General features: G+C 36.7%; 1 protein-coding gene across 1 annotated transcript; it reads right to left on the bottom strand.

Moving 5' to 3' along the window:
• Positions 1 to 1666: 1666 nt before the first annotated feature.
• Positions 1667 to 25016, bottom strand: LOC106066060 (uncharacterized). Its single transcript, XM_013225032.2, has 2 exons — positions 24267 to 25016; positions 1667 to 3838 (listed from the first exon to the last, which is right to left on the bottom strand). Exons 1-2 carry the CDS (start codon positions 24624 to 24626, stop codon positions 3260 to 3262), a joined length of 939 nt encoding a protein of 312 aa, XP_013080486.2. The 5' UTR covers positions 24627 to 25016; the 3' UTR covers positions 1667 to 3259.
• Positions 25017 to 26776: the final 1760 nt, after the last annotated feature.

A 26776-nucleotide genomic window follows, 5' to 3' on the forward strand; every position in this document is an offset into this window, starting at 1 on the left:
ACTTATATGGACATTTGTTTAATACTTTGTAGGCCTATGTCAGATTACTTATATGGGTATTTGTTTAATACTTTGTAGGCCAATGTCAGATTACTTATATGGACATTTGTTTAATACTTTGTAGGCCTATGTCAGATTACTTATATGGGTATTTGTTTAATACTTTGTAGGCCTATGTCAGATTACTTATATGGGTATTTGTTTAATACTTTGTAGGCCTATGTCAGATTACTTATATGGGCATTTGTTTAATACTTTGTAGGCCTATGTCAAATTACTTATATGGGCATTTGTTTAATACTTTGTAGGCCTATGTCAGATTACTTATATGGGCATTTGTTTAATACTTTGTAGGCCTATGTCAGATTACTTATATGGACATTTGTTTAATACTTTGTAGTCCTATGTCAGATTACTTATATGGGTATTTGTTTAATACTTTGTAGGCCTATGTCAAATTACTTATATGGGTATTCGTTTAATACTTTGTAGGCCTATGTCAGATTACTTATATGGGCATTTGTTTAATACTTTGTAGGCCTATGTCAAATTACTTATATGGGCATTTGTTTAATACTTTGTAGGCCTATGTCAAATTACTTATATGGGCATTTGTTTAATACTTTGTAGGCCTATGTCAAATTACTTATATGGGCATTTGTTTAATACTTTGTAGGCCTATGTCAAATTACTTATATGGGCATTTGTTTAATACTTTGTAGGCCTATGTCAGATTACTTATATGTGTATTTGTTGAACGTTTTGAAGCCTATGTCACACCATTAGAATAAGGTATTTGAAGACTTTGTAGGTCTATGTTATACCATAAAAATAGGGTATTTGTATTGCTTTGTATACGCCTCATGTATTCAATACTTGTAATGCAGTACAGCAATGGGACGTGAACTGAACCTTCAGTCTGGCTACACATATGGTTTGAATCCATGCGATTAAAAAAAAAAAAAAGATTTGTCCTGGCGCCTCTACTACTGTCGCGATTGTCTTTTATCACTAGGCGACTACAACCTATCTCTAGTCTCCTTCTTTCACGATTTTGTTCAGGTGACGTGTCAAGTCAGACGTGACAATCCGCACGCAGACCAACAGACACGCAGCTATTCAATGAAATAAATAAACAAAAGATAAAAGAAATTCAACTCTTTCTTAAGTGGCCTGTAGACGACTGTTTCAATAGGGAAGATTACTAGACTTTATCATGTGGGTCCATCTCTTCACATTAAATTTATATTCTATTATTTCCTCATGATTCAAAACATGCCATGAATGGAAGGCCTTATAATTTGTGGTTATAATAATTGTATTGATATAGCGCTAATAACAGACATAATATAAACTCACGCGTTTTGAAAACATAACAGGCATAAAAAACAGCTGAAAAGACAAACTTAATTTTCAAGAAATGTGGCTTCTGTTCTTCATTAACTTAATGACTAATGTAGTTAGTGTCAGCTCACTAGGGGTCAATTTCTAACTTTTGGTCCGCAAGCTGAAAAGAACCTCGGATCATTTGGAGATTATTTGTTTTTCTATTTTTGTAAAGTACAGTAAAGTAACTTATAAATCTAATTCAACAAGATGATGAGAGAAAAAAACAACACAAATATATGTATATAAACGAACAGAAATAACACTCCAAAAGTCTCTCAACTATGAAATAACTTTAATGTAAGTTTTTGTTTGTTTTCACTTGGAATAAAAGTTGTCGTTGTAATAGTTGAGAAAAATGTTAGTTCCCCTCAGAATGACGTCATTACCAGCATGACATCCTTGAGGTCACTGTATCAACTCTGCGTGATTCCCATTTCTCTAGCGTAATCAATAGTGTCTCAATAGGAGTAGATTCCATGCTACATAAATCAACATATTAGGACATGACTAATATCCAAATCTTTGGAAGACGTTCAATTATATAAACAAAGAAATAACAATAATAATATCTTGATCATAAATTACAATGGCTGGCATACCTTCTGTTACAATAGAAATGTACACATGTATATAATTTATTATACATATATCAAGTAATTAATATGGCTGTCGACACACTGGTGTCAATAAGTTTCTTTGAAGACACGAAGAGTGGTCGTCACATAAGAAACAAGATTGGCTATGAATAAACAAGGATTTATCACTTTATTGAAATAACATAACAACATATACAACTATTACAATGAGATGCAGACCTGATAGGTCAACCAGGACGGTCTGTGCTAAGAAATGTTGGATACAGTGAGAGTAATACACAAATCGTACCACAAACTTTATTTGTGGGAATAAGAGAGAATTTGTGTTAGATTAAGTATTAAATCTATGCAGATTACATTCAACATTTTCCTTGGCCGGCCTGCGGCGGATTCAAGGCAATTCCCCGCGCTAGACATGCAGCAGGAATACGATGGGAAACTAGACAAAACAAATAGTCACTGGAAAAAAAAATAGAATAAACAAGATTTAAAAAAAAAAAGTTTCATCCTTGAATGACTATTTTCAAGATAGTCAAAAAGGAATCGTGGCTGAATGGATTAAAACATTGCATTTTCTAATGTTGAAGATAGAATACTCCAGACGTTAAGTGGCACAGTATTGATAGAAAGTTCTGGATCTATCTACACCCACAACTTCAAGTGGGCTACAAAACGTTAAAATAAAACTCAATCACTAAAAAAAGAGAAAGTTCGATAAGTTTGGCAATCATTGTTAATAAAACCAGGCAAGATAGCGGTACAGACAGAAGTGTCCATTTACTAGTCCTAAGTGGAACAGTGGAACAAAGTTATTTTCAAAAAAGGAAAAAAAATCCTAAAGTAAGTCAAGTGGACAAGATCTAATGTCCACTTTTGTCAGTTCTAGTACTGTACAGATGGCCATGTGACCGTTGTCATCAGATAGTCAAAAGTCCAGTCATGTGACCACTTAGTGTAAGTGGTTTATGCAGTTTCATTCATTTCCGTCGTGTGGTGCTTTTCATCTGTAATGATGTGAAACTATAAATATTTATTCGTTGTCCGTCTGATATGTTGTACTGTTTTATTTACATGAAGATATAATTCTTTTTTGGAGTCAAACAGTGGATTGTAAATTGTATGTTAAGAGTAATGGACAGGTCAAAAAGGTCAGCATCTTTGAACATCCACAAAAGTGCGAAACTGTACATCCATTGCTGCATAGACTGTGTCATCGGAAACGACAGACTTCGTGTTAGCAAGTCACTTGAAGAAGTTGAACCAAGGACATGAACTCAGACTGTCCAGACTAAGTCTTCGTGTATCCCAGAATCAAAAGAGTTCTGTTCTCTGTCATGGTGAATGATGCTCTGTCCGCTCTGTTCGTTCGTGCAAGGGTCAAGATGGCTCCTGTATTTATTTTTCATGTATTTCATGTGTCCCAGGGAGTCGAGCGACTCAGAGCAAACAGAAATGTCCTCAGGGGAATCAGCAACACGTTCGTGTTGGCCACAATTATCAACGGATACGTCTACAATGATGTCAAGCAGTGGTGCGGCGTTGTCCATGGAGCCGTTATCCAAGTCTTTGGTTGCCTTTCGGGTTTTTCTCGTACTATGCCAGGTGGGACCTGTCACCATTCCCGTCTGTGCCGTTCCGCTGGTCAAATGATTGACGGCCATAAGATCATCTTCGGCTTCATACATCTCAGTGTCTGAAACTGACCAGTTGCTTTCCAAGAGTTTGCTGTTGGACAAAGAGGTACAGCTTGTGCTACAGCTGTAGTACTGGCGCTGCCACTTGAGTTCTTCTATTGTCTCGTTAAGAGTCAGCAGTTGCTTCATCAGAGACAAGTCTTGGTCAATCAGAGATACCTGCTCGAAGAAAGATAACACAAAACAATTAGAATGAGCTGTCAATACTGGTCAACAATCTAATTCAGCAATTCATAAGTCATGTAAATCAATATTGAATATTTTTATACTACATATTTTTTTCACAGTCATTTACACAAAGTTTACATTTTGATTTTACTTTGATTCCACAGTGCAAACAAAGCGCATACAAATGTATAATTATACGATTTTAAATATATAACCGAAAGCACCAAAAACTTTACTTTATGGATTGGTTTCCATTTATGAAAGTATCCAATATACCATTTTTTTCCCCTTGTAGTTAACGAATATATGCAGTAAGCATTATTATTTTAAATATAAACTTAAATTAAGTAGCATTAAATATGTGTGTTTATCTACACAACATTAAAGGCCTACTACACAGTTCAGACTCGATCATGTAAATAAATACAAGTAGGCTATCGGGAAAAATTTAGGATATTTACAAAAACTAAAGTTGGCAATATAATTTAAACATTGTTGGAATATTGTCAACAAACTCATAATGACATCAACGTACCAGTCACGTTTAATGGACTAATTGAGACCCACTTTCAATACTATTAAAACCAGCGGTTGTCAATTGTAAACAAAATGAAAGTCTATAACTCCTTTGGCTGTTAGAGAAGACGTTTCATTCCCCCCCCCCCCCCCCCACTTTCACTTTCTCGGCCCCTGGAAACGATTGCGCAGGTTTGTCACGTCACTGTCTCAAGCCCCAGAGGCAATGCATTAAGTTTTGTCACAGCTGTCTTCTATGTTACCTTCGTTTATGGTCAGGTGTGTGACGGTTACACTTTCTGCTCTATGAGTTGACAGCTATGTTCTGTCTGAAAGCAGCGGTTCTGAAGCGGGAAATAGCAAGGGTTGGACACCCTTTAAAATAGAACAGTATATCCACATTGCTTTCTAATAGTTCAGAATACAACTACGGCATTCTTTTCTGGCTGTATTCAAAGAACTACTAAAGAAACCTTTTGTCTATCATAGGTATGCTTTGAGATTCTTGGTAGAGCTATGCTTTATAAAGTGGCTTTATATGTAATTTCTCAACGCTTATTGAATGAGACATGCTTAGAACCTTAGAGAGTTTGAATTACGTTGATTTAAAAGTAAATCTAAAATCTAGTCTTGCCGTCAAAGTGATTCTAGTCTTCAAAGGGAATTCTTTTTTATCAGTGCATTTAACACAATTATAACAAAAATTGAAAGCTACAAATATGTTATCATTAAATAAAATGGTTTTCAAATGAAAAAACAACTACAAGACATCCATAAAATACTCAAACTATGTTGATGAATGTAGAAGAAACTTTTTGTCCACAAGTGTCCAACAAAAAGATCCAGTTCAAAAATACGGCATACAATTAATTTTTTTATGATAGTGCAGCTACAAGACGGGTCAACGAACTAGTACAGTCTAGCTAGGGTCACGTGTTACACAGCTACATTCTCAACAATATGAGTTACTCGGTAAGAAAACTTGTTAGGGAAGAACGGAGAGCAGCTTAACCTCAACACATTAGAGACGATTCCTCCATGGCTAAAGAAGTCAGGTTGTTGATACCTCAATGGCCAGATGAAGGAAGCTTGTTAATTCATCAATGGCCAGATGAAGGAAGCTTGTTGATTCATCAATGGCCAGATGAAGGAAGCTTGTTGATTCATCAATGGCCAGATGAAGGAAGCTTGTTGATTCATCAATGGCCAGATGAAGGAAGCTTGTTGATTCATCAATGGCCAGATGAAGGAAGCTTGTTGATTCATCAATGGCCAGATGAAGGAAGCTTGTTGATTCATCAATGGCCAGATGAAGGAAGCTTGTTGATTCATCAATGGCCAGATGAAGGAAGCTTGTTGATTCATCAATGGCCTGATGAAGGAAGCGTGTTGATTTCTCCATGGTCGATGAAGTAGGCTAGCTCGTTTAGAGGCTAACAAAATATGTTTTGAAAATGGCCACATATATAAATGAAAGATTTGTCAAGGCAATAGACGTTATATTGTATTTTTAAAAACAGTTGTTCACCTGTGCAGCAGATAAAGCTTTTTATTTTTCATCTTTTGTCAACATAAAGCAAAGAAAAAAAAAAAGATTTCTTCCCCTGAGAAACACGTTAAAAGAAATAAATTTCAATGAATGAGTTCCAGATTTCAATGGATGAGTTCCAGATTTCAATGGATGAGTTCCAGATTTCAATGAATGAGTTCCAGATTTTCATTCATTTCCTATCACCAATGATGTTTTCAGAGTCCTCTACACTCCTTGTTTACTTTCGTCTTGGTCAAGAGCCAACAATAAATATTATAATTTGAGGAATGAGACTTGGCAGGCAGCAGCATGAATGTTGTTAACTGAAGTTGATGGTCATACATCTCTTTAAAAAAACACACACACACACACAAAACGTGTTTTTCAAGTACATTAACACTTGAAGGTTAAAGGTGAACGTGTCTTATGTAATAGAGATTTCTACAATATCATAACAAGACGCGACCACTCACACACACGGACACAAACACTCCAGCAAAAAGAAGACACACACTTAGCCAACCTTGTGACATTTGGAGGAAAGAGCGAAGAGAAGAGTTCGTAATACAAGAACTCAAAATACAAACATTTGTGTTGAAGATGTGGACAAAGGACAACGTACTTTACATATCAACACATAGTGTTAGACATTTTAATTTATATTGATATATATATATATATATATATATATATATATATATATATATATATATATGCGCACAAATTGTAGATTTAGAGATGGTTGCTTTTGAAACAAGCTTCATGTTTACCAGTGTATTGGAGTGTTTGTGTTTCTATGGTGACGGTGGGAAGAGATTAGCTATGCAGTGTGAATGATGCAAGAAAAGCGACATTGTCGTAAGCGGTCTTAAGTAGGGGAGACGAATCCAGAAAGCCAGACTGAAAGACGTGTTTTTAGCGGCCCCCGAAAGGGGAAAACACGCTATTAGTTTTGTGCGAAATGTCTGTCCGTCTGACCGTCTGTCCGTCCGTCCCGTTTAGATCTCGTAAACTAGAAAAAAAAATTGAAAATCCGACATCACAATATTTTAGACCATTCAAAGTTCTGATGCAACGGCTACTTTTTTTTTTCTTAAAGCGAAAAATCTAATTTTTAAAATCAGTTATGCAAGCAGTTTTTTAAAGAGAAAAAGCCAATTAGTATGCATTATAAGTTAAACCTAATTTAAATTGAATCGATATCTTATAAACTCCATTTTTCTGAACATTTTTTTATTGCGGAAATTTTTTTTTTATATTTTTCTTTTGAGGATTCGAATAAGATATTGAGCCTTTTCAAAACAATTAGATCAATTATAAGACATCAGTTAGGCCAGGGGAGGCGCGGTGGCTGAGCGGTAAAGCGCTTGGCTTCCGAACCGGGGGCCCCGGGTTCGAATCGTGGTGAAGACTGGGATTTTCAACTTTGGAATCCTTGGGCGCCTCTGAGTCCACTCAGCTCTAATGGGTACCTGACATTAGTTGGGGAAAAGTATAGGCGGTTGGTCGTTGTGCTGGCTACATGACAACCTCGCTAACCGTAGGCCACAAAAACAGATGAACTTTACATCATCTGCCCTATAGACCACAAGGTCTAAAAGGGGAACTATTAGGCCAGGATCACATCTAACTTTACATTCACTTACACCTATGCTTTGATCTGCGGGACCGTTGGGGCACTACACAAGATCTGTTAACCTTCTTTCTCCATTCTTATCTCTCATTTGTCTTTGATATAATTTCATTTGGATGTTCTTTCTGAAAATATAGAAGGCTGCCTGCGTGGACCTCTTCGGGGGCCGATTTTGAGTTTGTGTTTCCACACAAACTGTCTTTTGTAACCTTGTTTTTTATTGAGTTAGATTTTGTTCAGAATACCATTTCATAATATTACTTTAGTCTACTACAATTATTGCAATTTTGTTTATATTGTAATATAAAAGTTATATTAGTTTTTTTTCCACAAAAGAAGTTGTTCAAGTTATGTCAAGTTTTACAAGTTAATATAATATACGAATACAGTGGATTCTTTGTCTACCAACACTTTCGTGCTAGAAACAAATAGCCGCACAATAACATACGTTGCATAGGAAAACGACGAACAAAGAACTGGGTGGCAGCAAGGAAAAAAAAAGAATCAAAGAACTAGCTTAATTAATGCATATATGAGCTCAAAAAGAAACAAAGCAAATGGCATCTTTACGATGCAACTTAATCCATGACTATTTTTTTATAAGTCTATTTTTATGGTAATAATAATAATAATAACAATAACAGATTCGTCAGTGAAATCATTTGAAGTCGAGAAACGATAATTTCAAACAAAAAAAAAAAAAAGATAATTTCAAAGATAAATAAATATATATACAAATAAAATATACTCTGTGAACACTTCAAAGGTAACAGGGGGTCGCCTTAAGTAGCCGAATTATGTAACATCACTAGTAGTCGGGAATACTATATAATAACATGCAGTTTCACTGTTCCTAAGAAGTGTCTGTTTAAGTATATGCAGTGTGATTATTAACATGGAGTCTTTTATTGTAAAACGCTATTCAATATATTCCTGAGGTCAAAAGCTGAGGTTAAGTATGACGTCACTATCGACCCTTGTCACCTAGCGACATACACACAAAGGTGTCTAAATATAAATAGAGAGACATAGATATAGAGCTCCGTACAGTCGTACATGCAGATCACAGTTGGCACCGGTCCAGTCTGTCCATGTGTAGATGAGTCACCTCTTATCAGTTTATTTCTTTGATCCCGGCTATCAACCTATCTGATAGCACAACGCAACGCGGATACTAGCAAAGCCACAATACTCTCTGCCCATATATTGTTGTTGACGCGTTGAGAGGGAATAACCCGGGACAGGCTTGCTTTTATCCAATAAGGAATTATGTAAGGATTATAGCCCTTGATCTTGTGTCGAAGATTACACATTAAAGAAGATTAACTTGCTAAGACTTTTAAATCTTCTTCAACTTAGCCAAAAAGAAGCCGAAGTCGTTGATAAGGACAACTGTACCGACTGGTACCATGGTCTTGCTCATCTTTGGTTATTTTGTTTTTCTAGAATCGGTTAGGATCGATTCTCCATGAAGTGGTTTACTTCATGATTGTTGTTTAATAAAAAGATGGGAGCTCTCTCTATATAAAGGAATGGTGAAATAAATTGAAACTTGTCATTATCTGCCTTATATGACCCCATTCTAAAATCATACTACATTAATTAAGATCATCTGGTCAATGTCAACTAAGTGAGAGAGAACATGGGGGTAGCGTAGGAAATAGTTCGAATGACTACAACCCATCCACCTCAGTCATCTCTGCCGTCTATGTAATGGGATAGTAATAGTTGAAAAATGTACACATTATTTAACATGGAATAGAGATGACTGCATACTTGTGTAACATACAGAATACCAGTGTACATATGCATCATACTAGTGTACATATACATTATACCAGTGTACATATACATCATACCAGTGTACATATACATCATACCAGTGTACATATACATCATAACAGTGTACATATACATCATACCAGTGTACATATACATCACACCAGTGTACATATACATCATAACAGTGTACATATACATCATAACAGTGTACATATACATCATACCAGTGTACATATGCATCATAACAGTGTACATATACATCATACGAGTGTAAAATACTGCATACAAATGTAGGATTAGAATATAAGTGTGACGAATTCTAACATCCACTGAGCTAATAGACCATTTAGTTTGTCAATTAATTCTAGAATCTTGCTTTCAAGCTTATCACCGATTCAAGAAAATTGACCATAACAACGACGTGCTCTGACATCTAGTGTATTCCGCCCAGTGTGACACTCGATAAGACACATCTCGAACGACACACACCAAGATAAGACACATCTCGAACGACACACACCAAGATAAGACACAGTTCAATGTCATGGAAACTGTGAAGTTCTATCAGCCAGGCTGATATTGTTGGTATTGTGTTTCAGACGAAAGAATTCTTTCTCAGACTGAAGGGTTAGATCTAAATATACACACGAAACATCATTGTATACACTCCAAACACACGAAACATCATTGTATACACTCCAAACACACGAAACATCATTGTATACACTCCAAACACACGAAACATCATTGTATACACTCCAAACACACGAAACATCATTGTATACACTCCAAACACAAGAAACATCATTGTATACACTCCAAACATCATTGTATACACTCCAAACATCATTGTAAAGTGACTTGAAATCTTTTCACTTGCTACAAGAAGAACATTTCACTGATAAAGTTTACTAACAAAGTTTTACTATAACCACTGCCGTAAGCTTTCTTTTCATTTGTTTCATTTATTTTTAGTCTGTTTCTATCAAATACAACAATTTGATACCATACCCCCCACACACACGCACGCACACACACACACACATTTTGTTTTATCAAGCTGACTTTGGGTGAAATCTTGTACGCAATTATTTCTGCCACTTCCCATTTTGGAATCAAGTCGAAACTTTGCACACTTATTTATGACAACACATGAATCAATATACATTCAACTAATTAGTTCATCATTTAGTCGCAATAAATTAACTTTTACATAGAAATGTACTTCGATAGTGGAAATAAGCTTTGAGTAGAGAATTAGGTTGTTTGCTAACAATTTTAAACTAAAGACTTATTAAGACTATAAAGCTTTCTAATTGTATAAGCACTTGTAGAGCTCAGTAGATAACGCTTCGGCCTTCCATCATGAAGGCTCAAGATTCTAAGTTTGATTTCAGACTCGAGCAGGTTTTTTTTTTAAATATCTTTTGACAAAGCAGCACGGACATTTTCTTCTAGATTACTTCCCCCTAACTGGTCCACTGAGCATTCAATAAGCATTAAAGTTGAACTAAACAAACATAATTAATAATCATATTTCAAACCGCAAACTCCTTATTGTTAGTCTAGATCTATAAAAAAAAATTAATTACAAAATTGATTCATGCTTTGTTGTTTTTATTAAATTTTTTTTTTAGCTTTGACTCTTTTACAAAGTTTACTTAACGTTGTCCTGGGGTCAAAGGTGAGAAAAAAATGTTTCAGAATATGAATTCAGTTTCAGAAATCAACAAAACATTTGAAATAAAATCATTGAAAAAAACAGCATCAGAAATGTACTTTTAAATTGCTCTCTCTCACTCTCTCTCTATGACTCTCTCTATGACTCTCTGTCTGTCTGTATGTCTCTCTACTATAATTTGCGTTGCGTCCTTTTCATGTTAAAATTGATTAAGTATGAAAACAAAATGGAACCAATTTCTGGTCAAGTTTCCGTAACGAATAAACTGAAAATCCTTTAACTACAAGCATGCTGTCATTTATATCACTACGGGAGCTGTGTCTTCGTCTCCATGATACACAGTCAACTAGGTGACTCATGTGTCACAGTGACATCCACACGGAGATTGCGTCTAGACAAGAAACATCTCTTGACCATATTCACGCAGAAACAGTTGAACAATATACTTTCACTGACCGCATGTTAAGAGCTCTATGATTCATGGCAATGTATTATACGCACCAAATAGAACATCTTTAACTCGTCCAAGACCTATAGGTCTGACACTAAAACTAATGACGAGTAGTTTACATTACAAAGGCAGACCACGAGTACAGAGCCTTGATGACGTAGAGGCAGATCTACGACAGCTTAAAGTCCGGGCATGGAAACGTAAAGCCCAGGATGGATCAGACTGGAGAGATGTGCTAAAGCAGGCCAGGGCTCCCTCCACAGGATGGATCAGACTGGAGAGATGTGCTAAAGCAGGCCAGGGCTCCCTCCACAGGATTTATCAGACTGGAGAGATGTGCTAAAGCAGGCCAGGGCTCCCTCCACAGGATGGATCAGACTGGAGAGATGTGCTAAAGCAGGCCAGGGCTCCCTCCACAGGATGGATCAGACTGGAGAGATGTGCTAAAGCAGGCCAGGGCTCCCTCCACAGGATGGATCAGACTGGAGAGATGTGCTAAAGCAGGCCAGGGCTCCCTCCACAGGATGGATCAGACTGGAGAGATGTGCTAAAGCAGGCCAGGGCTCCCTCCACAGGATGGATCAGACTGGAGAGATGTGCTAAAGCAGGCCAGGGCTCCCTCCACAGGATGGATCAAACTGGAGAGATGTGCTAAAGCAGGCCAGGGCTCCCTCCACAGGATGGATCAGAATGATGTGCTAAAGCAGGCAAGGGTCCTCTATATATATTAAATCTTTGATTTAATGCTGTAGTGTCACTGGAATGGATTACATTAGAATCATCCATGAGATGAAACTACTAGATCGAGATCCAATTGACTCAAATTGTAAAAGACTGACTTTAAAGCCAAGTGTTTATTTATTAAAGCCAGGCTTACTGTATTGCTACTAATTGTATTGTTACTTATTGTATTGCTACTAACTGTATTACTACTTATTGTATTACTACTAACTGTATTACTACTAACTGTATTGCTACTAACTGTATTGTTACTACTAAACCTATTGCTGACTTATATTTTACGCTTACACAGAGCTCTGAATATCAATAATAGTATAAAATGTGACCCAAGTCCAAAAATACATTTCAGAAAGCTCAGAATGTCGAATCATCGTCCAATCCACAGTTCGTTAACATCCTTCTCCAGGGCTTATTTGTTCTATACTTGATGTTCTCTAGTGTCATGTGTTTGATGGTTCAATACAAAAGACTCCGGATTTAATAAGACATGTATTTTAATGAGCTGCAATACATGCACTGCCACATGATTGTTTCCATGAATTAGTCATCAAGAGACCTACGTCAACATGCATTAGTCATCGAGTTAATCTAATCTCGTGTTTCAGGGGACACACAAAAAATGTTAACTATTTATTTCCTTTACCATTTATCAAAATTAGAAGGCAGAATGATTGTCATTGTTTTATTTGACACTGACAGTCCATTAAAGTAGAGCCACACTGTCCCTGTTACTGACAGTCCATTAAAGTAGAGCCACACTGTCCTTGTTACTGACAGTCCATTAAAGTAGAGCCAAATTGTGCCTGTTACTGACAGTCCATTAAAGTAGAGCCACACTGTCCATGTTACTGACAGTCCATTAAAGTAGAGCCAAATTGTGCCTGTTACTGACAGTCCATTAAAGTAGAGCCAAATTGTCCCTGTTACTGACAGTCCATTAAAGTAGAGCCAAATTGTCCATGTTACTGACAGTCCATTAAAGTAGAGCCAAATTGTCCCTGTTACTGACAGTCCATTATGTAGAGACTAATTGTCCATGTTACTGACAGTCCATTAAAGTAGAGCCAAATTGTCCCTGTTACTGACAGTCCATTATGTAGAGACAAATTGTCCCTGTTACTGACAGTCCATTATGTAGAGACAAATTGTCCATGTTACTGACAGTCCATTATGTAGAGATTAATTGTCCCTGTTACTGACAGTCCATTATGTAGAGACTAATTGTCCATGTTACTGACAGTCCATTAAAGTAGAGCCAAATTGTCCCTGTTACTGACAGTCCATTATGTAGAGACAAATTGTCCATGTTACTGACAGTCCATTATGTAGAGACAAATTGTCCATGTTACTGACAGTCCATTATGTAGAGACAAACTGTCCATGTTACTGACAGTCCATTAAAGTAGAGCCAAATTGTCCCTGTTACTGACAGTCCATTATGTAGAGACAAATTGTCCATGTTACTGACAGTCCATTATGTAGAGACAAATTGTCCTTGTTACTGACAGTCCATTATGTAGAGCTACGTTGTCCGTGTTACTGTTTCTTTAAAGAACTAAATTTTAAAGTTATTTGAGAACTGCAGAACACAATTGAGTCTAACATGCAACCTATATTAATTAAAGCCCAGAAGAAATCTGTCAATCTAGTAGATCTTGTAAACAAGACAAGAAGGAATGGTCACAATTCCAACTGTAGATCTCGTTAGGCCTACATTTTATTTTCATTCTCAGGAGTAGTTTTATACAATAACACAGTTGCCAACTAAAAACGAGACAAGGGGTCTAACTCGTGCTGGCATGTAACAACTGTTCGCAGACGTTAAGGTTTGAAATTACAAACGAGATGTGATGTAGCTGTGCTTTTTTTTTTTACGCTAGCGCATGTCAAGTATTAAGGCCAGGGCAGAGGTCTTGATGGTTATAATCATGTGTACTTAGAAGAACATACACTGACTAGAAATGCTATTTGGAATACTGAAATACAAGAAGTCTCTTACAGCTAGGGACGTGTAAAAAGAGACAGGTGGGGTACATTGTAAAGAAGCTTTTGTTCAGTTTTAGTTGGTGCATAACTAGAATGGCAAGCCTGCTTATCCCCCTTAAAAACACACTTCCGGTATTTTATTTATTTATTTTAACCAAACATTTCAATGTAATCTTCGTATCCAGATCAAGACATTCTTTCTGGGCATGCCACATACTTTTTATGTCTTCTTGGAGATGTGTACATCATTCTTGTCTGGGTGTGCCACAGCCAAACAGATCGAAAATCTGCCGATTTCCACACCACATTCCCACAAAAAAAATTAAAACATTATTGTCACCGTCACCTAAAATAAACTCAACTTTGCTTAAATACAAACGATTCTCTAGGTTACAACCTTAAGATTAGTGACCCAATCTAAATGATTGTTACTTAGGACTGTAAATGAGAACAAAATAGATAACTTAAAAGAAGAGATAGAGAGAGAGAAAGAATCAATGTCCAGCCATCATGTATAAGCTATGCCTTGCAATACAAACACCCATTATAAGCCTGGAATAAACTAGCTTATGTATTTTTGCCACCACCACGATAGTTACTGAACACACCTCTTATAATACTTCATCATTTAGCCTTTCCATTTTGCTTAATGTAACATAATTCAAAGCAACGTAATAGATCTAGAACTAGATCACATGATGCGAAATGACATAATAACAATATAAACAGCAAGTCTGATATCAATTAATTTCATTCGTTAATACAGTCCCTCACTCTTCTCTCGCTGTCCCTTTATGTTCTAATGACTCATTCATAATTCAAGTCAGTAATAAAAAAAGCAAGCGTAGTTCAGTTCATTGAAGAATAATAACACATGTAGTTTGTGAATGAGTTCTTGGTAATTGACAGGAAGTAACACTTTGTTTACATCATGCTATTCATTGGTACAGGCAATTAGAACAATGTGGGGAGGGCGTCAAATAGCACATATAAATATCACAGTCCCCCCCCCCCCAACCTACATTTTTTTCCTTAAACTTTACAGGTCATGCATATGTGTACGTCATCTGTGAAAGGCGAATGTTAGGGACAGAATAAAGAGTGTCAATAAAGTGTGACAGAGTGGATAGACAGCAGGTACAGAGCACTTTAGCTAATACAAAATGGTGCAGTATATCTTACAAGTGCTGCTATCAAAACGTCAAAAATAGCTGGTTCAGAGAGAGAGAGCGCCATAAGAATTTAGTAATTCATCTACCTGGAGTTGCCATAACAGAACACTTTGAGTGGTAGCGGGGACTTTGATGTTTTATGTGACCATTTTGTAGGCTGTACATTTACACGCCTCCTGGTAACGACAGACTGAGCATAAACAGAGCTCAACTAAACAGTCACTAAACACAAACAGGGCTCTACTAAACGGTCACTAAACACAAACAGGGCTCTACTAAACGGTCACTAAACACAAACAGAGCTCAACCAAACAGTCACTAAACACTAATAGGGCTCTACTAAACAGTCACTAAACATAAATAGGGCTCAACTAACAGTCACTAAACACAAAAAGAGCTCTACTAAACAGTCACGCATAGAACAGACCTACAAGACCGAGGATAATTGTTAAATAGAACTACAACACTAGAGAAGAATGTCTTGATTGTTTTACTTAGTCAAAGACATGATAGTAATAAAGCTAGTCCTAAATCTGAAGATTAAAGGGGAAGGCAGTATTTCTCGTGACAATATCTTGCTTCATCCACTGCCAAACTCTATAGAGGAAGAGTCCGTGTGGTCTTAGAGAAGATATGTGTACATCTAACATAATTTTTGTCATGCGACAAACGCTTAGTCAAGAAAGAAGAAGAAATAATAGGCACAGCATTACTTTAGACAAATTTATACAGAGCATAGGTTTGTGTGGAATAAAAATGTTTAATCGAACTATTAATGCTGTTGTTTTTTTCATTAGTAAAAAAAAAAGTGAAAGATTTCTCTTATTGAGACGATTATATGCAATGACAATCAGTCTTGAAAGAGACTAAATATTTAGATCTGCTTCATGCAGGTTAAAATGTTTCTAAAAAATCGAAACTATTTTATGAGTCATTACAATATCTTTAAGTTAGATCTCAGCTTAAAGAGACAAAACAAATGAAACTATTATTATATAAAAGAACTCAATAGAACTCAATAGAACCCATCTATTATTCGACCTTCTCCATATCATAAATACACTACAGTGTGAACATTTGTTGGCGTCTTAATTCTAAGAAACACTTAAATTGTGATTGAGATTTGAATCAACAGTAACAATGTCATGAACAACATTGGGACAGAGAACTAGTGGCAAGTGAACAGAACTGTTTAGATCAACTTCAAATGTGTTGGTCAACTTCAAATGTGTTGGTCAACTTCAAATGTGTTGGTCAACTTAAAATGTGTTTGTACATTGCGATGTCGGTACACTGTGTCAGTAGAAGACAATTCTGTCATGTTTTTTTTTTTTGTCATTTCAAATAATCAGGTGTATAAATTATACGCAAAACAAAATGTTAACTGGTAGACATTCTCTGGGCGTGTGACATGTCTGTCAAACACAAGAGTTGATGACTTCATAGCTAACTGCTGGACGTCACGTGACATACAGATGACACAGAGGCTGTCATGAGAAAATGTAAACACGCTTCGGGCGACATTGTCATTTAAAAGAGAAATAAATGAAACGCACAGATGCTATAACATACAATATGTAAATAGGTCACACCATTCAAGAAACACAAATTATAGACAATAGAATGAGAAAGAAATAATAATAATGGTTGTCCGAGACTGGCAGAAGTACATTGAACTATTTTAAGTATATTGTAATAATACTTTGATGTCAATTAAAGAAAACCCTTAACCCAGGTCAAAGATGTAGGTTAAAGCATGTGATATATTTTAATTAGTATTAAATGGTTAGTTTAAATAATAATATTCAAAACAAGAACATGAGCTGGCGGCGGGGTGTGTAAAGGTGGATAAACACATGAAAGCAGTCCAATCCAAACGCCTTAAACTTCAATTGTGTTGATTATAATCAATCTTTAAATATCATTTTTGGAAAATCTATTAAACGAAAGCAAGAATGAATCGTTTTCCAGGCGGAAGTTGCTTCTCCCTCTTCCCCCTCCACTACAGACTATTTTTTTTGTTGTCTTAATCTGAGCTAGGAAAAGTTGAACCAGCATGGCAGACTACTCAGAAGATCTGCAGATCTAAATTTATTCTTGCATAACATTAGTCATGAAGGCGGAACCCTAATTATTCAGTAGCACTTCAATGGGGACTAAATCTTCATTAACCACCAAGAGTGACAACCCTTGCTTTAGTGACATCGTTATTTATGTACTTTGGTCCTCTTTCTTCCTATTTTCTTTGATAAAGTATTTGGCTTGATTTCTATGGAAAGCAATATTATACTTTCTTTAACCTTCCTTGAGACTGATATTGAAATTTGGAAGAAAATAAAACGTGACAGATTGAACAAGGGACTTCTAAAGGGAAAAAGTTGTAGTATCCAGGAAGTAGATCTGTAAATCCCAATAATAGTACGTCACAAGACATGCTTTAAACTTTGTGATGTAGTCTTTAATCCTACAGAAGCACTAGTTCAATGTATTTAATTTCCCTTTGAAGATGTTACCAAGAATGTTGTGCTTAGTGGAGGCTGCCCTGAGCAAGTGTCATGTCAGGGTCCATAAGATTTGTACGATGGCCTGACGGTGACAAAAGATTCTCTTTAAAGCGCCCCCCCCCCCAGACTAGAGGCTTGGGGATGTTGCCCCATTCGCCACCCCCATATGGCCGCCTCTGTTCTAAGGAATTGGATCCTGATCCCTGTAAGAAATGCTCGAAGGTTGAAGAAAATGAGTTCTTGTTACGACGTCTCTCACTTGAAACTGGTGAACTATAGATTGGAAGCCATTCAATTAGTTTTACACACAAAACAGACTTGCACAGACAGATAACTGTCTAACGCACATTGAGACACCCTTACAGACAATGAACTAATTTTTAAACAGATGTACACCTGTATTTCTAAACTGCCCTTTTATAATTAGTAATTCATTATAATTTGCAACTAGGGTGAAACTTTGGTCAAACGTGGGTGTTTGGGATACTAAATAAGCAAACAAAGGGAAGGGAAGGGGGAGTTGTGGATGAAACAGAAACAACATTTATTTGTAGTAAGCATGTCCTAATGTAAGGATAGTCTATGTTTATAGTCTAGCCAAAGTACAAAGTTAAGAAAAAATCACATATTAAAAAAAAATCAATTTGGTATAATTATGACTCAATTTATCCTAGCAAAAAGCACATAATTCTTAAATACCTTTAGCAGGTTTATTTAAACACACATACACACAAGCACACACAAGCGTTTCAAAAAGTATGTGAAAAAAATATGCATTAAAAAAAAATTCAAATGATTACTTTGCACGGATCCCAATGGATGATTTAGCGGAGTTCATAACGCGTTCTGCATCGATCTGTCTGGTTTCTCCCATTGCGATTGTTCTTATTTTATTTAAAGCAGCTGTTTATTTATTTTCAATTTTAACTTGGAGAGTTTCCACCATTTTGGTTAACGTTGAGGTCAAATAAACAGCGACAACTGGCCAACAAACATTCATCTGTCGTAGAGTGGTACGGACAAGAAGAGGAGAGTGGGGGCCGAAAATTTGCACCAAGAGACGAGCCCGCTGCAGCCAACGTTCCCTCCTTCCCCCCCCCCCCCCAAAAAAAAAAGTAGCCCCACTCATGGGAGGCATGTTTCCTCCTTATTCTATTTTTCTGAGCGCCCCCCCCCCCCCCCCCCAGTTCGGACATGTTTTTGTACCAGTGTGCCCTTTCTGGCAAGTATCACAAGTTTGTGGCCTGATTTCAAAAGAAGTTCAAGTTGTGGATGTTGACTTAAACTTGGAATGAGTCAGAAAACGTCTGAACTTGATTGAGAGTCTGCCATCTTTTCTTACTCTATCCCCACCGGTATCTTACTGGTATCTATAACACTGAGCTAAATATATCTAATAGATTCTGTGTGTAGATACTTCTACAGTATCCCTAGCTCGCTAAACTAGAGTTTCTTCCCTGGCTTTCCATGTGTCGAATGATCTGCTTGTAATCTTGTCTTGGGTGTTTAGGTATAAAACACATAAAACTATCTTTACGATCTATGACAAAGGTTATGACAAGTTGCTCATAGCGGTCAAACATGGAGGATTTAATGTTTTCCGTATCACGTATCCGGGACCATCAAATAGTTAAAACCACTTTCCTTGGGGCTCACTTCTTAGTCAGTTCAAGGATATGTAGTCATTTTATCTTCGGTCAAAAGATAAAATATAATCCGCATGCTGTCAATGGGGTCAATTAGAGTGCTTCTATTTCTACTAGCCATGTTTTTAACTGCTCTAGGCTTTAGTCACAGAATCATTCAAATGTGAACTATACGTTTGTGAATCTACTTACTTTGAAGAGGTTAAGGATAGGTCTAGATTTAATTTTACTGGTATGGGATGATTTATTTTAAAAAAATTAGATATCAATAAAATAAAATAAGAATTTAATAGTGGGTTGAATGAGGGAAAGAATGAAGAGATGGAGTAGACAAGAAAAGTAGAGAAAGAAAGAAATGTTGGACGAAGAGAGAGGGGGGGAGGTATGAGTGAGTAAGGAACTGAGTAAAAAGGAAGAGAAAGAGAGAGAGAGGGAGGGAGAAAGGGAAACAAGCAAAAAAAAAAAACACAAAACAAAAAAAAAAATACAGTGCGTTGGTTTAAAAATGCAAGTGGGAAAATGTCAGAGAAATAACTAGATCAGAATACAAATAAAGGTTAAGATATAACCTTCAACATTCCAAGATGGTGGGGGAGGGGGTGTGCAGTTTGAAACGAAGGAGCGTGCGGCCGACGCTGAATGTATATGAATTGATAGAAATGTCAATTAGAGGGCGTCAAGAGAGACATAATGTCCTTCACCGAGACATCTATCAAGTTCACGTGACCTGTTCATCAGACTGAGTTACCCAGACCCGAGACGTTACAGATGTCACGCAACCGACGAACAACACAAAACGAAATAAACAAAAAGAAAATGACACAAATCTTCTGACCCCTGACCTCATTGTGTGAGGGTCGCTAAATGAGAAGCAAGACTGCCACGTCAACTGTGCACTCAACAGCTGACACTTGCAAGACACTGCTACCAACTTTTGAATGAAATCAACAAGGACAAAGTGTTGATGTTCCCTCCTCCTCTCTATACCCACTTTACCCTTCATGGCACGCATTCATGCTAGGGAGACAGACTATCAAATAGAAACCAAGTGCTGATCATTTCATTCATGCTAGGGAGGCAGACTATCAAATAGAAACCAAGTGCTGATCATTTCATTCATGCTAGGGAGGCAGACTATCCAATAGAAACCAAGTGCTGATCATTTCATTCATGCTAGGGAGACAGACTATCAAATAGAAACCAAGTGCTGATCATTTCATTCATGCTAGGGAGACAGACTATCAAATAGAAACCAAGTGCTGATCATTTCATTCATGCTAGGGAGGCAGACTATCCAATAGAAACCAAGTGCTGATCATTTCATTCATGCTAGGGAGACAGACTATCAAATAGAAACCAAGTGCTGATCATTTCATTCATGCTAGGGAGACAGACTATCCAATAGAAACCAAGTGCTGATCATTTCATTCATGCTAGGGAGGCAGACTATCAAATAAAAACCAAGTGCTGATCATTTCATTCATGCTAGGGAGGCAGACTATCAAATAGAAACCAAGTGCTGATCATTTCATTCATGCTAGGGAGACAGACTATCAAATAGAAACCAAGTGCTGATCATTTCATTCATGCTAGGGAGGCAGACTATCAAATAGAAACCAAGTGCTGATCATTTCATTCATGCTAGGGAGGCAGACTATCAAATAGAAACCAAGTGCTGATCATTTCATTCATGCTAGGGAGACAGACTATCCAATAAAAACCAAGTGCTGATCATTTCATTCATGCTAGGGAGACAGACTATCAAATAGAAACCAAGTGCTGATCATTTCATTCATGCTAGGGAGGCAGACTATCAAATAGAAACCAAGTGCTGATCATTTCATTCATGCTAGGGAGACAGACTATCAAATAGAAACCAAGTGCTGATCATTTCATTCATGCTAGGGAGACAGACTATCCAATAAAAACCAAGTGCTGATCATTTCATTCATGCTAGGGAGGCAGACTATCAAATAGAAACCAAGTGCTGATCATTTCATTCATGCTAGGGAGACAGACTATCAAATAGAAACCAAGTGCTGATCATTTCATTCATGCTAGGGAGGCAGACTATCAAATAAAAACCAAGTGCTGATCATTTCATTCATGCTAGGGAGACAGACTATCAAATAGAAACCAAGTGCTGATCATTTCATTCATGCTAGGGAGGCAGACTATCCAATAGAAACCAAGTGCTGATCATTTCATTCATGCTAGGGAGGCAGACTATCAAATAGAAACCAAGTGCTGATCATTTCATTCATGCTAGGGAGGCAGACTATCCAATAGAAACCAAGTGCTGATCATTTCATTCATGCTAGGGAGACAGACTATCCAATAAAAACCAAGTGCTGATCATTTCATTCATGCTAGGGAGGCAGACTATCAAATAGAAACCAAGTGCTGATCATTTCATTCATGCTAGGGAGACAGACTATCAAATAGAAACCAAGTGCTGATCATTTCATTCATGCTAGGGAGGCAGACTATCAAATAGAAACCAAGTGCTGATCATTTCATTCAATAGGCTAACGAAAGGACTGGGATATGTTAGATCATAGGGCGAGTAAAACATGGACACAGCTTCAGCCTAAACAGGACACGAGCCCCTCCTACTCTACAGATCCAATGATACATTACCTTTTTTGCGCTCAAAACTTCTTACTTTCTATTAACCCCCTCCCCAGTCTATTTTCTGTTTGACACACATTCAGTGCATTTACCAAAATAAAATTGGACAGAGGGACACAACTCTTCAACTAAGAATATTTTTCTTTTTACTATGAACGAAATTTATTCAAATCGTAGAGTCCATTATTGCGTGATCTATTCTGACATTCTCGTTTATATAAACTCACAGAGGATCGGCATTTAGATATATCTAGATATTATTGAGATGCACATAGGCGTGTGTCTATTTTCGTTTAGCATTAACCAGATAACATCTTGGGTTGTTTCCCCATGAAATTAAAGTCGAAGCTAGTATTAAAAGCTTCAACTTCACACGCAATGATTTTATTTCTCTTCTATGTTCGTTGTCAATGAACAGAGTGACAAAAGATAGATAAAATAAAAAGGCTATCTTTTAAAACATGAGTCATAGCAATTTAGTGCAGAAGATAAAAGCTTCGAACTCTGGGCGAGATTTGTTTAATATCTTTCTAAATTGCCCAGCCCGATGAATTTATTAATAGTAATGATGACTATAACTCATGTATTTTTAAACTGCTTTAATCCTGGTCTGGGTTTCTCTATGTTTCGTTGTACTTTCTTCATTATTTTTCAATACCAATAACTAATGTATCTGTGCTGCTTTTATATGTTACAACTTGCTTTTTTTCTGTTACCAAATACCTGAAAACTCTCAAGACAGCGTTAGTGTACAGCCACAGGTCCATTTAAATAAGAAACGAAACTGACGGGTTTGGAACTTTTAAATTTTTGCGAGGATCTAATCGTCCAGTAGGCCTACTGATGAAAATTTTCTTCAAACCGAATTTCTATCTGGTCAACTGAGAGTCTTCTTGATGGTGACTAGATCAAATTCACTAAATGTTAATTTGGCTTACACTCGCTCAAAAATTAACTTCTGTAATCCAGTTGCCATGTGGACTTAAGGATGCTATGTATTTCTAGGCAAGCATCCATCAGAAAATTCTACATGTGGTAGTTTTAAAGTCAGATATCAAAATAGTTTTATATATTTCCTATCAATGTTTCCAAAGCTTTGAGGAATGTCAGTCAGTGTTTAATTTTTTATTAAATTGATGCATTAGTTTTCCATCGAATACACAATCTTGAAACGTATTTATAGACGCTTCCCTGGCTAACTATTGAATCATCAAGTATACATATAAATAGTCAAAGAAGATAAGGGACACAACTCTACACATTAGTCAGAACACTATTATTGGTCTATGGTCACTGATAGCTGTCACTAAGTTTATGCCAACATGCCACCTGCTGTCTAAAGTCAGGATGAAGTGACAGGAAAACAGATGAATTGTGTCGACCAGTCAAAACCGAATAGCAAGCAAAGATGATAGGTAACGTCTGCTGTGTGGTGTATAAGACTAGACTTGCTTTAGATGACACCAGAAAATAGAAGCAACAATTTAAAAAAGACATGGCACGTCGACTGTGTGCGTGTGCGTGTGTGTGTGTGTGAATAGAAAAACATATTTAAAAAAAATGAAATGTGAAAATTTATAATAAAAATAATAATTAAAATAAAATAAAAATAAAATGGTTAAAATCACTATATGAACCAATAAAGTCTCGGTCAAATTTTAAATAAAGCGGTAGAACCAACAGAACGCCTTCAGGGTACACAGTATACAAGTAAAGTAGCAATTATACATAAACCACTGAACCACTGAATCTTCAAATACAAAAACAAAACCTAATAAAATACTCAGAAAGACGCAAAGATAAAGGCACATTCCTCGTCCCATATGCTAGGACAAATATGTACAAATTCTCCTTCTTCCCTAGTGCTATTAGAGCATGTATTGGGTTGCCAGGAAAACCAATGACCTGACAGAATTGCACGACTATATGTAAGACGCATAGGACGTAATCATTTTCTTTTTTGAAGTAACATCTGTATTATATAAGATAAGATATAAGATATACTTTTCTGGAGAGCATCAATGGACCTTAAGTAAACCATTATTATATTCACTGAATGAAAGGCGACATGTGCTTCCTAACCACACTCTATGTTGTTTTAATAGCAACCTAAGAAGAAACAAAACACCCAAGATAGAAACTTACCATCTCGGCTCTCAGCCTTTCCATTGCGGCATCAACTCCTGACTTGTGGCCTCTGCTAACATTCTCATCCTCTTGTGACTGGCTAATAGACGATGTGGACGATGTTGGCGACGTGGAAGCTGAAGACGACGCTGACTCGCTGTCGGAGACGCTGTGCCTCCATTTCGATTTCATAATGTTGGCCGCCTCTACCCTAGACTTATAGAAGTCCCGGCACTTGTTGGACAGCTCTATAGCCGCAGTGTACTTATCACTGACCGCGTCGTCCTGCGGCCATCCTTGAGCCTCCTCTGTGGCGTTGTCCATGCCCGGGACCTGAAGGTAACATTTTTTGGGAAGAAGAGAATCACTTCTCAACATGTTGGATCTCTCAGTGCATTCACAACTACTGGATGTGCTTTAAAGTAGAGACGCACTGATACAAGATACCAATTATTTGTGTCTGTCTAATCAATGATCTGCCAATGAGAGACTTATCACTGACGTAAGCGAAAATCCCCTTGTCTACGAAAATGACCTAAACAGTTTTAAATAAAGCAAAATTCCCTTCGTTGACGTTAAATATCCTGAATGGGAATAGCAGAATGACAAAAGGCTGGAACATATGGTTTCTATCAGGTTATCACACTGAGATCTGAACCGAAGCGGAACATAAAGCGACTGTGACCTCTTTCAACACGGCAACTTTTAAGGTAACTGAATCTAGTCGTAACGAAACAAACTTTAATTCATCAGGAAATTTTCCGCTGCCCTCTCTCTCTCTCTCCTCTCTTTGCGTGCACTGCGCGGCGCGCGTTGCGGGACGATATTTGGTTGGATTCCAGGCAAAGAAGTTATTCTCTTATCAAAATATCATAAATAGTGTTTTTAAAAATAGAATGGCGGCCTCTTCTGGATCTAAAAGATAACTTCCGTGGCACAATAAGGTTTTGCAGTAGTCTTTTCAAACGTTGATTTAGACTTACAAATCGTGCTATTTAAAGCAACATAAACACTGGCCTACATAGGCCGCCGACATGTTTCAACTGTTTTAAACATACTTTAGGGAATGAGTTTATTAGTAGGTAGAAATATAAATTAAAAACTCACTAACTCTAAAATAAAGTGAGTGAGAGATTGAGTCTAGAGAAAGAGAGGATATTCGTTAAAAAGGGATCTCTTTCTCTCTCTCTTACACACACACACACACATACACATGCATACATACATACATATATATATATATATATATATATATATATATATATATATATATATATATATATATATATATATATATATATATATATGTATGTATATATAATATTGGAATGGGAACAGAAACATTAATTTTATTTGGTGGAAAGTAAAAAAAAAAGGTTAATGTTCAGTTTTATAAATCAAGCCATAATTAAGTAGCGATTCCGAGGGAAATAAGTATTAATTTAAAAGATTTATAGCTGCTTCTTTTTAATATATGAAGGCGAAATATTATAATTAATAATTATAATAAGGCTTGTGTTCAAGTCCAAAGATTAATGAGGAATGCAGTATTTCCCGTGGCTACGCAACCCCAGCTGCGACCTACATGTCTTGCCACTCTAGTGCAGGCATAACCATTGTCCTCCAGTGGTCGATTTAGATTTTCTTTTCGCCATCTTTGTCTGTCCTCAATAACGGATTTTCTTTATATAATAGTTAAATATAAACTAAATAAAATATATTTTTTATAGTATTGTATAATAATATTATTTAATAACTAAAGGATATATGGTAAAAATAATATATTTTAATATATAAAATATAAATATTTTAAACCTAAGTCTTGGTTGTCCTATCAAAAAGAACAAAGGTATATCTCTTTGTGGAATTTTACGCTTGGAGAGGAGATGATTGCAACTTCTTGAGTGACTAAAGAGGCCAATCCTTGATACACAGCTGCGATCACAGGTTGGGCATATGTAATCACCAGGCGCCGTTGTACTTTCACCCTTCTTTCTACTACTATTGTGTATGGCATCTGCAAATCGGGATTTTCCTTTATGATCGCTCTCTATGTGCATCTATCCAGTGCCACTTTTCCCCAGCTGTTAGTGTCTATTTTGAAGAGCTTCATGTCGCGTTTGCATACATCCGTATACCTTAGAAGTGGACGTCCAGCGTCTCTCCTGCTTTTTGTTAGATCACAATACAGAATGTCTTGTGGAAGTCGACCTTGTGGCATTCTGTGAACGTAACCAAGCCAACCAAGATGTCTGCTGCTGATAACAGAGCGGAAATTCCTGGCACCCTGCTTTTCGTAGCACTTCCTCATTGGCTAATTTATCTTGATACCTTATTTTAAAGATCTTCCTTAGGCATCGGAGGTATATTTTTAAAAAATCGTTAGTAAACATCGACTCCAAAAAAAATTAGTGCCTATTAAATGTATTTGATTTGTATAAAATAATTTTCATCTCAGGATTTAAAACAAAATGCAATAGTTGGAATCGACGCAGTTGTTGAATATTTCTAAATTGGGTACGACAGCT

Source organism: Biomphalaria glabrata, chromosome 5 (genome assembly GCF_947242115.1).
Source record: "Biomphalaria glabrata chromosome 5, xgBioGlab47.1, whole genome shotgun sequence".
NCBI lineage: Eukaryota > Metazoa > Mollusca > Gastropoda > Planorbidae > Biomphalaria > Biomphalaria glabrata.